The sequence below is a fragment of the Rhinolophus ferrumequinum genome, chromosome 2 (genome assembly GCF_004115265.2).
Source record: "Rhinolophus ferrumequinum isolate MPI-CBG mRhiFer1 chromosome 2, mRhiFer1_v1.p, whole genome shotgun sequence".
In the NCBI taxonomy this organism is placed as follows: Eukaryota; Metazoa; Chordata; class Mammalia; order Chiroptera; family Rhinolophidae; genus Rhinolophus; species Rhinolophus ferrumequinum.
In genome coordinates this window covers 21,052,825-21,068,982 of record NC_046285.1, presented here as the reverse complement: position 1 = coordinate 21,068,982, position 16,158 = coordinate 21,052,825, and the positions used below count along the sequence as shown (strand labels likewise).

The following is a 16,158-nucleotide window of genomic DNA, read 5'->3' as shown; positions in this document are numbered from 1 at the left end:
CCACCAAAGGCTATGCCCTTTGAGCAACATCGCATGCTATGCACTACAATGGAAATAGTGCATCTAAGTCACTACACAAACAAACAAGCAAACAAGAACAAGCTGCAGGGTACAATCAATATCCAGACTTGCTCAAAATATTATCTAAATGTTCTGCTTTCAACAACAATTATAAGACATGCAAAGTAACAGGACCATGTGACTCCTCACAGGGAAAAAAATAAGTAATCAGACACTGCTGGTAAGAAGGCTCAAATGATGAAATTAACAAAGACGTGAAAGGATTCCCTGTAATTATGTTCAAAGAACTAAAGGAAATCATACTTAAAGAAGTGAAACAAAATAATGTGAACATCAATAAAGAAAACACAATTTAAAACAGAACCAAATAAAAGTTCTGGAGTTGAAAAATGCAATATTTGGAATGAAAAATTTAGTAGAGAATTCAACAGTAGTCATGAGTCAAAGTAAATATAGATCAGTACAGATTGTGTAATCTGAAGAAAAGAGAGAAAAAGTAATGAATAAAAATTAACAAAGTAATTTTTATTACTTTGAGAGTAATTTGGGACGCCATTAAGCACAACACTTGTGTAGTAAGAACACCAGAAGGAAAGAAGAGAAAGGAATAGGGACAAAACAAAACAAAACAAACAAACAAACAAAAAATGAAGAAATACTGATTTAAATTTCCTTAATTCGATGAAAAAATTAATCTACATATCCAACAAGCTCAATGAAATCTAAGTAGGTTAAGTACAAAAATATCTACATTCAGACACATCATAACAAAAATGTCAAAACAAAACAATCAATCTTGAAAGCAGGAAAAACAACTTTTCACAGACAAAGGAACTCCAAAAATATTAACAAGTGACTTTTATCAGAAACAATGGAGATGAGAAAACAAAATGTGAAATGGTAGATGGAAATTAGTCTGTATCAATAGTATCATTATGTGTCAATCCATTAGAAAGATGTAACAATTACAAATATATGTACATATGAAAAAGAGCACCCAAAGTACATAAAGCAGAAAACAGAAGACCCAGCAATACCTTTCCTAGGTACATACCCAAGAGAAATAAAAAGCGAAAAAAAACAAAAACAAAACCACTTCTACACAAAAACTGGCACCTAAATTTTCATAGCAGAGTTATTCATAAGAGCCAAGAAGTGTAAAAACCAATATGTCCATCAACTGTTGAATGGCTAAATAATACATGCTGTATGCATACAATGGAATACTATTCAATAAAATATAATGAAGTGCTAATGTATGTTATAACACAGATAAACCTTGAACACATTATGCTTAGAAGGTAGTCACAAGAGACCACATAGCGTATGATTTCATTTATAGGAAATGTTCACAATGGGCAAATTTAGAGACATAGAAAGTAGATTAGTAGTTTCCTAGAGCTGAGGAGGGTGAAATTGGGGGGAACTAGTGAGTGATCACTAATTGGTATGACATTTATTTAGGGTTATGTAAATGTAAAATTGATTATAGTGAGAGTTACATAACTGAATTTACTAAAAACCAATGCATTATAATTTTTAGCTGAATTGATGGTATATTAATTATTTCCCAATAAAGCTGTAATATAAAAGATAAAAATGGCTAATCTTCTGTTTGTTTTCAATTAAGGAGACAGACAAATCATGAACACTTTAAAGAGTTATTTAATGAAGAAAAGAAGAAAAGGAAAGGAAAAGTAAGATTGGTTACTTTCTTGGAAGATAAAGACTTCATGTAAGGACTACTTTCAAGAAACTGAATATTTAGTATTCAAGCTACAACTTTATGATGCAACTTTAATCTACTATAGAATAATCCCAATAAAACAATCTATCTCCATCAATTCCCCATTACCAATGAAAACAGAAGAAGAGCTGCCGATGCACTTAGATGCTGCTACACTAAAATGTCAATTAGGCCATAATATTGTGCAAAACTATTTGGATCTATCGACTTTTACTGGTCAAAGAATAAAGAAACATTTTTAGAAAGGTCTGATTCATAAATTTCATAAAATATCCTCCTGGATCCAAAGAAGATCATTAGCCAAATTTGATTGGAACAAGACATTGTTTCTCTGGATCCCACAAAAACCATGAAGAATTGGATTTCCATGAAAAATTTAAAACTGAAAAATGCGAGGGTCTTTCTTAGCTCATGAAGAAGCCATAAACGACCTTTAGGAAGTAACCTGAGGAGAATTTGAGTATCAGTTGAGTTCCTCCATTAGCAGATGAAAAGTAAAATTCTAGCAAATTTTAATGTTTATGTGATTACTCATAGGCTGCTCACAGCCTTGAGCTCAAGATTGCTCATAGGCTGATGAGTCTTGAATGATTGAACTGTATACTTGCTTTAACCCTTAAATTAAAAAACAATGATTAAAAACAAATTAAAAATGAAGCTTAAGAAGAGCTTCTTTTGTTGATAGAAATGCACATTCTTGACAAAAAGTGACACCCAGTTTAAAACATTGTACCTGTTTATCTCATTATATACATGCTGCAACTTTCCTTTCCATTCCCACAATGTATAAGAACACATAATAGCACTGACTTTCTGTAGCTAAATAAAGTAGTTCCTAAACTTTAAAACCAGTAGAATTGTTCATCTAAAATAGTCTGTCAAAGTGAGCATGGACACATTTCACTCTCATTCACGTTCATCCTTTAAAATTCATGACATCACCTTAAAACAAATAAGCAAACAAAATTAAGAGAGTTACCACAGAAATAAGAGTATTGTTTCTCTCCACATCAAAACAAAGACAAAAAGTCTTCTGCTGTCAGCCCAGATGGAGTAATAGAGCCTAATTTACTTCTCACCTGAAAGCAACAGTTTCGAGGTGTTGGCCATCATAACAATGGACAGTGATCCCCAAGAGATGGAAAACGAATGGGGTGATCCCCAAAATTTGTCACTGCTTAATGCCTTGAGAGATTTTCATGATTGTAGCACATGGAGGGAAAGCCACGCAGAACCTGGTGGACTGCGTGAGGTAAGGAGGTGACGCCGTGTGTCTGAGGAGGCCAGTTTGCAGGGCAGAACATCAGAAAGGAGAGGGCTGTACTATGACACAATTCCAGACATCTGTATTGTGCCCTCCAATATTCAGCATGTAAGTACTGACCAAAGCATCTGTGTACGGGATGAAGCTGGGACAAGAACCATTTAAAAGTATTAAAGGAAATACTACATGGTGCTCATATAAGGCTGGGAATAGTGCCTGTTCTAGCCAACTCGACTGAAAAACCTCAGAACTGGGCATACTGGGTATACTGGTCACTCAGAAGGACTTTACCTCAGGACTGAGAAAAAAAAAATCTTACAATAAATACTGCTCTGGTCCTGCCTTAAGAAATTTTTAAAAAGCTCTGAAAGGATTAAACTCTTTCTAAGTAACTTAACCAGTACAAAGCTTAAGAATGCTTCAGAAATATGAGAATATTCAGCGCCAAAAAGGTAAAATTCACAATGTCTACAATCCAATTAAAAAACTACTTTGCATTCAAAGCAGGAAAATGCTATCTATAATGAGATCAATCAATCTATCAAAACTAACCTAGAAATAATGCAGCTCAGAGAAATAAAAGACAAGGGCATTAAAAAAAAATAAAGTAACTCAAAATACATTCAAAACATAAAAATGTAACATTTATGGAAGTAAGTCTTTGTGATCTTGACTTAGGTAAAACTATCTTATATATAATACCAAAGCATAACTCATAAAAGTAAAAGAAATGATAATGACTGCAAACTGTAAACAACCCCAAAGTCTATCACTAAGTAAACGAATAAACAAATTATCAGCAATAGATAGGAAGCATCTTTATACATGCAACACAATAGATGAATCTCAAAATATTTATGCTGAGAAAAATAAATCAGAAAAAGAAGAGTACCTACTATATGAGTCTATATAAAATTCTAGACAATATAAATTAATCTATAATGACATAGCAGAATAGTGGTTCACTGCGAACGGGCAGTAAACCATCCTCCTGTGGAGAGGATGGGCAGAGAAGGTCAGGGGCAAGGACTTTGAAGGACCATGACCAAACTTTTGTACATGATAAACATGGTCATTATCATTATTATGGTGATGGTTTCATCTCTACATACATTTGTGAAAATGTACGAACCTACACACTTCAAATACGTGTAGACTGTGTTCTGTCTATTATATCCCATTAAAGCTGTTTCAAAAAAATAAGAAATAAAAAAGAAAGGAAAGTTTCTCAAAGACTTTTGGTGATTATTCTCCTTCATGAATCATTCACAAGCAAATGGGACAATTGGTTTATCTCTTTCCATAAGATGTCTATGTATTAACATCACTCCATAGTGTAACCTGGAGAGTCTTCAGGCTCTAATGCTTCTTTTGGAGCAAAAATTAATATAAGACCCAGTATCATATTATTATATTATATTACATTACATTACATTACATTACATTATATTATATTATATTATATTATATTATATTATATTATATTATTATTATAAAGACCCGGTCTTATTTTACTATAAGACCGGGTCTTTATAATAATAATATAATAAAATAAGTATAATAATATAATATAATAATAATATAAGTAAAATAGTAATATAATAATAATATAAGTAAAATAAGACCGGGTCTTATATTAAGTTTTGCTCCAAAAGACGCATTAGAGCTGATTGTCCGGCTAGGTCTTATTTTCGGGGAAATGGGTAATAGCGTTCAGAAAACTCCAAGTTGTACACACACACACACACACACACACACGCACACACGTATTATTAATGCTGTTTATTTTTCTCATTTAATACCGTGCCCAGCATGGTCCAGATTTAAAAGGCAAGGTCATTTTCAAAGTGGTAAGTATAAACAAAAGAACACACAAAAATAATTGATTCTTGGTATATACTGTAAATTTAAATATTAATACTTTCCATTAATCCTTATCATACATGATACATGAGCTTTAAACTTGGGGGACCCAAATCCCTCCTTTTTATTTTATTTTATGTTAGCTTCAGAGAATTCACAATCTCTGCATTACATGTTTCACTCAGTCAAATTTAAATTTTGTACAACTGACATTTAATGAGGCATTAGGCCAAAACTAGTTTTGCAATACCAAATAGAATACTTAAGTTAAATACATAATCTACCATTTCTCAAAGTAGATTTTTCAGAGTTCAATAGAAAAAACAAACCAACATGAAACAAATAAACAATAACAAAAATACTATGTGGTCAAAGAACACCGCTAAGATGTTGCCTAAAGAAATTTTTGCAATAATTCTCAGAAATGTTAAAACACCAAAGTATATTTTGATTCATTTTTAGAGAATCTCCTAAGAATAGGCTCAGAATATGCATAGACTATTAAGAGTCATTTTCTAAATTTAGTAGATTGGGACCTCCTCCCTTTCTTTCCTGGAATATCTATGAACTCTTTGCTTATTGATCTCTAACCCTATGCATCCTGAAAACTATAATTAGCCTAAATATCACCAGAGGTACTTAATAAATATTAGGATTTCTAGGCCTGATGTGGAGGACTTCTGATTTCAAAAGTCTGCATTGAGACCATCATTTTTTTTAAGCTAATCACCTCATCTGATTTTGATCCAAGCAGTGTAAAGGCCACCTTTTGAGAAGCACAGCGTTCATAAATTCACTCTCATATTTTGAAATGCAGAAAAATTATTGACTAAGTAGTTTACGGTAAAATTACATTATATTTAGCCAATTTGAAAATGAGTGGCTGCATTCGTTTTGATTGACGTTCAAGTGTATGTCAAAAAGCTTGTTCAAACAGGGAAACATAGCTAAAGTAAACTTAAGCTTGATGGCCAAACATTTGAAACACACAATGTGTAATAAGTAAGTAACACACACAATATAGGCAATACTATTAGGTACTGATAAGATTAAATGAATTACCACAAAGTCAGGCTTTGATGGTATGCAGTTACTATATAGCATCATTCTTCATGTAGGAAGTACAAGGGAGTTCTGTTGGAAGTATGCTGCACACATGAAGATGATGACTTTTTTAAAAGCCTAAAACCAAACATTTCCCTCATTATGAGACGATAGACCTTTGTATGGTCAAAATACCTTTCCTAGTCAGGAGTCACCTAATTCCAAAAGCTCACTAAACATAACTTTTCGATTCCATATAATTACTTCAACCTCATTATCTTGAAGAATAAACATATTATCATTTATTGCTGAACTAATTTCTCCTACTGCCTATTTTCACATGTTCATTATCTAAGTCACTCAGGCTCCCAAATTTTATTGACTTGGACTTTTGTTTTTGCTTCATCTCCCAGAATCATTCATCAACATTCACCTGAAATTTGTCTTCTTTTTTTAATCCATCCTTTACAACAAATTCCATTTTATCCATTAATTCAAGACCTTATTAGCTCATGGTTGAAATGTCCCTGAACTACTTCTCTAGCCTTTGGCTTTTCCTCAAATTCAAGTGCTGGGTCTTAGAATCAGAATATTCAAGTCCGGTATTTGCCAAAAGTATGACCATGAGAAAAAAAACCTCTGTCTCTCTCGATCTCAGTTTTCAGTTACTGCTATATAACAAGTCATCACAAGATTAGTGGCTTAAAGCAACACACATTTATTATCTCATAATTTCTGTGGATTAGAATTCCAGACAAGACTTCACCTGTCTCAGTGTCACCAGGCTGAAATCGAGGGGATGCCTGGAGCTGCAATTCCCATCTGAGTTTTAGGATCCCCTTTAGGTCTCTGGTTGTTGTTTCCTTGAGGCTATATGTCTAAGATCCCCATTTTCTGTCACTCAGGAACTGCTTTCAGCCCCAGAGGTCACTCCCAGTTCTTTGCCACATGACTGCCATAGACAGTTCAAAAGATGACTGTTCACCTTCTTCCCAGCGAGAAGGAGAATGCCTCTCTGACTCATCATTCTTTTATAAAATTCTTTTATAAAGACCTCACCTCATTATGTCAGGTTGGCCTTGATAATCTGCCTTTGATGAATTCAAAAGGAACCCATAATTATATCCACAAAATCCCTTTTGTCGCATAAGGTGACACGTTCAAGGCAGTGATATAACATCATATTCACACATTCCTCTTACACTCAAGGGGAAGAGATTGTCCAAGGATGTGGAACAGAGAGGGTTATCGTAGAATTCTGCCTAACACATTCATGTCAAAGCTAGTTTTCTGGAAAAGAAAATACAAAGATTTGTTTTGGTAAAATGTTCAAACTACATATTACCAAACTTACACAGTAGAATGGAAAGTTTATGTAAATTCTCAGGGAGCTGATAGATTTAGGAAGGCAATGCACATCTTTGTCCCATATTAAATGTTGTATATTCAGATGTCCCTGCTATACAGAAGCTTAAAAGCTGCAGTGAAACCATATGTGGTTTTGGATGCAGAGCTCCCCCGAGGTACCAAAGGGGTTTCTCAGTCAGAATGAAAGAATCATAAATGAAAATTATGATTGTTTCATTCTACTGTTTAACACTAATTGGAAAAAAAAAAAAGGTTCACCATTGCCTACAGAATCAATTCCACACCCCTTGATCTAGAATAAAAGATAACCATGACTTATTTGGCTCCTCCTTTCCTGTTTCTATCTCATGTCTATTATCACACAAAAAGTTTCATAGTTACTTTAAAAATATCGCATGCTTTTACTTGGCATAGATACATTAAGCTTCTTTCTTTAGAATGTTGTACCAGCTACTTTTACCCACAACCCATATAATGAATTTAATTGATTGTTTAAGATCTATTTATTCATTTATTTATTTATTCAGTTATTAATTGAGGGCCTACATTTATCAGTGAACTGTTAAACCTTCATCTCTCCCACAAAGTGGAGCTAATCTCTGCTTTTTCTCTTATACAAAATCTTTAGCCAGTTTATATATTACTATGATTGTTAAATCTTAGGTTTATAGGTTCATATCCCAATTGTGAATACTTTGACAAAATGATTCTATTTTATTTATTTATATTTCTAGGACTAATTCAGGGATTGTTACAACACACCAATGATGATTTGCTGAAAATAATAATAACAATGATCATAATAATATCTAAAATGTAGTCAGTAAGTCCTTGTACTGTGAAAACACTACACACACACACACACACACACACACTCACACACACACAAAGGATGCCAAAAAAATGTAATCAAATTTTAAGAAAGGAAAAAACTGTATTAGTTGTAATATTCAATATATACTGATAACAAAAGATGAATCCAAGTCACGTTTGACTTCTGCAATTACAAAGAGGTGCTCAAAGTGGTTACCATCAGCATCCAGACACTTCTGATTAGAGCAAGCTACTGCTTGAACATACTAGATAACATGTCTTAGAATGTGTATACATTATTTATTTGGCACCCTGGTACCAAACATATAATGTATACAAGTGGATTACAAATGGATACTTTGGCCAACATTGCACTGTATATATATATGCTCATGCAAAAATACATGCAACAGTACTGTGAGACAGGTGTTAAAATTCCTCTCTTAGTAAATGAGAGAACTAATGTTCAGAGACAGAAGCAAGACTTTTATATAAGTTACTGATACGCTTCAAATTTATTTTCTTTATACCAATGTGGTCTCCAAACAAGAGCATCAGCATTGCTCAAACATTTAGCACAATGTTAAAAAAGCATGTTCTCAGGCTCCACCCAGATTTATTCCATCAAGAAATCTGGGATCCTATAATTTAAGATTTAACAGGCCCTGTAGGTGATGTTGATGCCTGCTAAAGCTGGAGAACCTCTGCTCTATAATCTAATATAGAAATACTCTGGCCAAGATTGTTTGATCAGCTAGGACTTTCAAAAACTTTCACCCAGAAACTGGGAAATTAAATTCGTAAGTTAGATAATGATGGAGAAAAAAACAAAGGTTTGTACAGAAAAATGACTCATCCTGAAATCAGAAGTCACTTTGAAGGTCTATACATCCATCAAATAGAGTCTGAAACTTAACAGTGTCAATATGCTGAACTGGCCAATACCTAGCTAAAATAAATGGAAAATAGTCTTTACTCTAGACTATAATAACAGTGTTGGGATTTACATCATGTCATACTATTCTTTTTATAGGAAAATATCCTCCACAACTTGTCTTTTCACCCTAAAGAAATCTTGAACCTCTCCAGGTCAATATTCTTGATTTCTTCATTTGCATCTTTGCTCACACACCATAAAATGCTATATAATTGGGAAGAATTTAAAAAATTTCTTACTGAATTGAATTGAATCAGCTTTGATGGGCCCATCTTTTCACATTACTTTACATTAGAGATTGTCTTTTTAAAAAGTGTCAAGTGGTACTATAACAAAAATAGTTAAAAAGTTATAGGAAGTCAAGCTCCAAGACATCAGAGTAGACAAACACTGTACTTGTCTCATCCTGTGAACGCATCAAAATTACAACTAAATTATAGAACAATCAACCTGGAGAACCATCTGAAGTCTAGCTGAACAGAAATTTTATAATTAAGGATATAAAGAAGAAACCATTTTGAGGCAGGTAGGAGGGGCGGAGACACAAAATAGCCTGGTCCCAGAGCTGCATGTGGTGTTTGATAACTGGGAGAGAGAATCTCAGCCACAGAGGTTCCCCATGGAGGATTGAGGGGCCCCAGCTCCACACCAGGCTCTCTAGTCCAGAATACTGTTGCTGGGAAGAGGAGCCTCCACAACATCAAGCTGTGAAAAACAGTGGGGATTCCAACTGACTGGGTGGGATGGAAGGCTGCAGGAAACCCAAAAATCCTCTTAAAGGACCCATGCAAGCACTGACCCTGGGTTCTGGTAGAGGGATGGTGAGAGACATATGGGGAGAGACTGAGTAGTGTAACTTCAGGGAGAGGACTGGAAGGATAGTCACCATTTTCCCTGTGTGCCCTCCCACCCATGCCCATGGCCAAATCTGAATCTGAAGAGGTCTAGTGAGCTCCACTCGATACACCCAGGTAACTCACTGCGAGTCCACCATACCCAACTCTGTACAGCACCAGGTTTTATCAATGACTGAAACTAACAGAAGCTGGCAGGTAGCAGCACAGGCTTTGGAGTGTCCTGGCTTTTTTCAGAGCTATCCCAGACCCGGTACTGGTGGCAGCCATCCTGTTTGCAGCATGGTCTCTCCCATGGGCTCCAGGTTTAGCATAGGCAGTAAACAACCACGGATCACTCCTGATAGGAGGATCACTTTGCACCTCCTACCAGGTAGTCCCAGCCGGTCACATCTAGTGGCTGACTTAGGCCTTCATTGGAGCCCCTCCCAAGGGGCCCCAGAACCAACATACTTGAGGTTGACTTCAGACCACAACAGAACACCACTCATTAGCCCCACAAGTGGCACACCCAAAGGATGATCTCAAAAGGTACCTGTTGGGGTTAATCCCACTCAGTGGGGTAAGCCCCTTGCACAGCAGCCTGAAAGCTGTGTATGTGTCCAAACCCCACAGCCAGTCAGTCTGAGGGTCAATATCACCCGTTGATGTGCGAATAGCAACCAAGGCTCAACTATAAGAGGAGGGCACACACAACCCACACAGGGACACTGCTGGAGCACCCAGCTGGGTGACCAGGGAGACTGTGCCAGGGCCCCCCAGGTCACCCAGCAAGACTTACTACATAAGGCCACCCAGCAAGACTGAGAGACATAGCTGATCAACTTAATACATAGAAACAAACACAGTCAGCCAAAATGAGAAAACAAAGAAACATGTCTCAAATGATAGAACAGAAGAAAACTCCAGATAAAGAACTAAACGAAATGGAGACAAGCAACCTACCAGAGACAGAGTTCAAAACACTGGTTGTAAGGATGCTCAAGGAACTTAGTGAGAATTTCAATAAAGAGATACCAAGCATAAAAAAGGACATGGAAACCATAAAAAAGAACCAGTCAGAAATGAAGAATACAATAACTGAAATGAAGAATGTGTAGAAGGAATCACCAGCACACCAAATGAAGCAGAGGATCAAATCAACGATTTGGAAGACAGGGTAGCAGAAAACACCCAATCTGAACTGCACAAAGAAAAGAAAATCCAGAAAAATACCACTCAGGAAGTTCACTATCTGGTAGTGAAGACAAACTATATGAACATGCAAAAAAAGTGTTATAAACAAATAAAATGCTATATAGATAAATGCAAGTATAGGGACAATAAATGTTTTACCAATGACTATGCATTGGAGAGCATAGAAAAAGGGGAGCTTCGTTACTGAATAGAACATAGAACCATATGCTGATTCTATGTATAGTTTTCTTGATTTTTGTTGCAGATGATTTTAAAGTATGGTCTTTATAAAATCACACGTTTCATGTTTTTGCATATAAACAAAAATCCCTTCCCACCTAATATATGCCAAACCAAATCTGTTTGACATTCAGAACAGAAGACAAATATGTTAAAAATTAAGATATTTTATAGAAATGAGCATATTATGAGTTCCTCATAAGGCTACAATGTTAAAAACAATCAGTCAATATTAATGAAGTACCTAATATGTTAGTCTCTGACATCTCTGAAAATATAAGAAAGACAAATTCTTGAAATACATAAAATGCTAAGAAATTGACAGAACTGACTAATTAACTAAGTGACTAATCATATCAGAATTAAAGAAGTCTATGTAAGTTATAAAAAAATTCAATTGAAGGAGAACATTTAACAGGAGCACTCTAAAATAAACCAAACGGTGATATTGTGCTTTATAAGAAATTACATGTATGTATATTTGGTCCTTCAGATAACGGAAATACTTTCTCAGATTTATTTGGTCTTCATCCAGTTACTGTCTCACAGCTCCCCAATCCTTTGGAAATTTCTAAGTGACAAAAGCAACAATGGTGCCTCTTGTATGTCAGTGAGGTGACTTGGATCCTACTGCAAGCTATGGCCTGGTTGCCAGTAGGAGCCAACCATCTAGTCAGAAGATTGGAACTTTTAGTCCCACACCTGGGTTTCCAGGGAGGGGAGAGAGGCTTGAATTTGAATCAGTCACCATCGCCAATGACTCAGTCAATCGTAACTAAGTAATGAAACCTCAAAAAACAAACAAACAAACAAACAAACAAACAACAACAACAACAAAAACACAAAAAGAACAGCTTGTCAGTCTTTCTCAGAGAGCTTCCACATCGTGAAACCAGAATAAAGCAGCAGAAGGTTTTGAGGGGACTGATTCCAATTTTGACAGAAGTTCTACTGTGGGTAAATGCTATCAAAAAGCATCACATGCTACAGAGAAATCACTTCTAAAAGGAAGAGTCACTCGATGAGGCCAAATTCATGGCTGTCTTAAGTAATTGCCACAGATAGCCAACCTTCAGCAAGCACCTGCCTGATGAGTCAGTAGCCATCAACATTGGAGGCAAAACATCCATCAGCAAAATGATTAGGACTGAATGAAGGCTTAGATGATGGTTAGCATTTATTAGCAATAAAATATGTTTTAATTAAAGTACATACAATGCTTTCTTGGACATAATGCTATTCACACTTAATAGACTACAGTATAGTGCAAACATAACTTTTGTATGCACTGGGGAACCAAAAAAATTGTGTGGCTTGTTTTTTTTTTTTTTTGTGATCTTAGCTTTATCACAGTGATCTGGAACTGAACCCACAATATCTCTAAGGTATGCCTGTACTGTGCATTTTTACTGAGACAGGCACATTGTTTTTGCCCTCTGTGAGAACTACTAGCAATCTTATTTATTGATGTTTAGTCAGTTTTATTGTCAAAACTTTATAATTCCACAAACCAACAAATTGAATAAATAATTCATAGAGCTTCTCTCTCTATAATCTAAATACTATAAGTGAATTCTGAAATAATATCTAACTTATACTTAGTGCTTACTACTGTCAAGCACAAATCCACGTGTTTTTATACATAAATTCGTGTGTTTTTATATATTAACTCATTGATTCCTCCAGCTTTCCCATGAGATCTACATTATTTTTAGACCCCCTTTACAGAAGAGGAAATGGGGCATGCAGATTATATTCATATACCTTGTAAAATTACCCAATTTAAGAAATGGAAAATCTGTTTCAAATTACACTTAAACAGAAAGTGACAGGTATGAAAAAGAAAATGTAAAGTGTATCTAATTTTTCATACTACTTTAAGCACATTAATTTTGATTTGGGAAACTTTTCCCATTCTTTACCTTTAATTTCTTTGTCATTTTTGAACCATCTTATATCAGCTGCAGGTTTACTACCAGATGTTTTACAAGTCAGCTGCATCAAGTCTCCCTCCATAACTGGTGATGAAAATCCGCTAATTTGAGGCTTTTCAGGAACACCTAAAATTTAAGCAAATGCATGAAGTGAACATCAATCTCCAGGGTTGGTTCATTCTTGTGACTATTATTTTCACAGACAAAATTAAACTGGGTGGTTAGTTGACAATAAATTCAATCAAGACAAATAAACTGCTTTATAATAAAATAAATTGCTTATGATAATATAGAGATAAATGTACATATACAATGTATATATACACATATATACCTGAAAGCATTTTTATTTGGTTCAAAGTAATTGTTAAAATTAAGTTTTACCTGCAAAAATAATCTTTGTAAATCTTAAAAACAACCATTCCATATACCTTATTAAGATGTACTAGTACAGGGATTTAAGAATGTACATTGTGTGCATTGGGGGAATAATTCATAAAGCAAATTTCTTTATTCTATCTCAAATTATGATTTAACTAAAATAGCATCTTTCATTCCTGATTTAAAAATTCTTAAAGCTTAAAAAAGATATTATCCTCTGTGTACTTTGTTCAAAAAATGCATTCTAGAATAAAAGATTCATCAGCAATTCCAACTATACTTTTCTGATTCTTTTAAAGTAAAGAATTTATCTTGAAATTTTTTGTATTAGAAAAGCAGTTGGAGTTTTGTGGACCATGACACATATCCTTTTTAATGTTAACCACTTATTGCCTTTGCTAGTCCAACTATCCAATCAATAAGCAGATAACAAATGTGCAGAGATAGTACATGGGTGTTTTAAATAATAGAACATTCCACATTTTGGGCAATAATATTTTGTTGTAATGGTAGAGGTTTATTAAAATTTCTTCTAAAATAATTCAATAATATAGGCCAACTGAAAGCTTCTTTATTGTGCTATTTAATTCAGTTTGAAAAGAACAAAATGTAAGCACACTGGAAAGCACCAATAAGAGAAATACACATTGCAACAACAACAACAAAGATAAATGACAAATCAACATACTCCAGTTAACTGATTAGTTGTTTGTTTTTTTTGTTTTTCTATTCACCTTCATATTGCCTTTTTGGAAAAAAAAAATCTATATCACACCATCATTTAATAAGCTGAAATCAGCCACATGCCTATTGTTGGGGTCTCAAGGTGACTCTCTACAGAATAATACATTAACCTTAGGCAGTTGTTATCCTGAAATACTCCATTTTAGTGGTTATGTTTTGTCCTTAATGGCAAATTTATAAAGATTTTTATAAAATAGTCTCTGCGGGATTTTCAAAGAAACATGTTTCTTATCCTATGCACAAAGCCAATTCACTAGCTGGATTAACTTTAATATTCTCACCCAAAAGAACGACATACATTAGTTGTTTTAAATGCAATGTAATGCTTTTATGTATCAAAAAAAAGAAGGCAGACTAGGGACAAAAAATTCAATCTTTAAATTATTTTAACTTGTTTAATACACAGGTGTGTTTCAATGCACTGCAGCAATTTCAGCTGATTGGGCCACTGACAATTGTGGAAGCACAGAGAACTCTGAGATGCAACTTTATTTCCTTGCAATCTCTATGAATGTATCGCTTTTTTTGTATCACTTTGCCCTTTGGGAAAATGGCCCAATATTTAGAGAATAGAAGCACAAGAAGCCATAAACTGCATGCACAAGTGATATTATGTATTCCATTTAGTAATCTAGAAAACTACAAAGTTACAAGGTGAAAAGACACATAGAAATGTCGGGGTCATTTACTTGCCCTGAAATACACAAAGGGGTCATATTTGAAAGCCATAACATATCAGGTGACTGGTATGATAAAATGGAGGAGCACCATATAGACATGTTGAATTCATTCTGCTCATTATTCTATCACTTTATGAAAGGATCACCATTTATATAATATACGGATAATTTGATATAAACAAATTTAGTTGAAAAAAAACCTGGTGTGTATTGCTGGCTTAGAAACAAAATGGCTATGTGCTCTTAGAAGTTATACAGATCTCCATACCTCTCTTTGTCTATTTATACAATGGGGAAAGTGACTAAGTGATTTTTTTTAAATGTCTTTTGTTACAATGTAGCAGAGAAGGGATTAAACTACACCTATTCTTACAATACTCAAAATGTATGTGTTTTTGAATCATGTTGCTCCAGTAGTATGCATTTCTCTGGCTTGTGATGGCATCCTCTTAGTCTCTTGCACTTACCCAAAACAGTGAGATAGGCCTTGGAAGTTTTGACAGGCATTGTGAATAAAGAACAGGTGTACTGTCCTTCATCAGAGAGAGACACATCACTGACGCTGATACTCAGTTCATGCCAGGAAGCCCGAACTAGCTCGATCCTGTTGTCCCTTAAAGCTGGAAAGAGAAAAGATTAAAAATATGAATAACAGCATTCGAAAAAAATCCGTACCTTTAGACTACATATTTTTAGCACAATATCATAAACATTTTTTCTTCTTTGCCATACATCTAAATCTTATTTCCTGAAACAGTTTAAAGGACAGTTTACATATACTGAAATATTTTATCAGATAATTTTTTTTAAATCAAAGGAGAATGAGGTGCTTGTTAAGGTTCTCAGAAATAACGTTTTAATTAAATGATTGCATCTAACACATTACATTGGATGAGGTGGATGATAATAAAAATGGATTTCCTCCACAAAGTCTTTCCGAGAATGCTAGTGCCAAGAAAACTATAAACAAAAGGGCACTTCTCTGGACAGATAAATAATGGAAAACTATGACTGCTGCATTTCTTCCAGGAGACCGACAATGAGCATTAGCATATTAAAAGCTCTCTGCAGTAGAGACACCTGTTGAACTTC

At 34.6% G+C, this 16,158-nt stretch overlaps 1 protein-coding gene across 3 annotated transcripts in view; it reads right to left on the bottom strand.

Annotated features, from left to right (window-relative positions):
- CADM2 (cell adhesion molecule 2) overlaps positions 1-16,158 on the bottom strand; it is a 1,072,141-nt gene that overhangs the window by 152,922 nt on the left and 903,061 nt on the right. For all 3 annotated transcript variants that reach the window (XM_033131962.1, XM_033131946.1, XM_033131956.1), the window contains 2 exons: positions 15,534-15,686; positions 13,250-13,387 (listed from right to left, as the gene is read on the bottom strand). In XM_033131962.1, the coding sequence (XP_032987853.1) occupies positions 13,250-13,387; positions 15,534-15,686 (291 nt within the window). The remainder of the gene's footprint in view (positions 1-13,249; positions 13,388-15,533; positions 15,687-16,158) is intronic.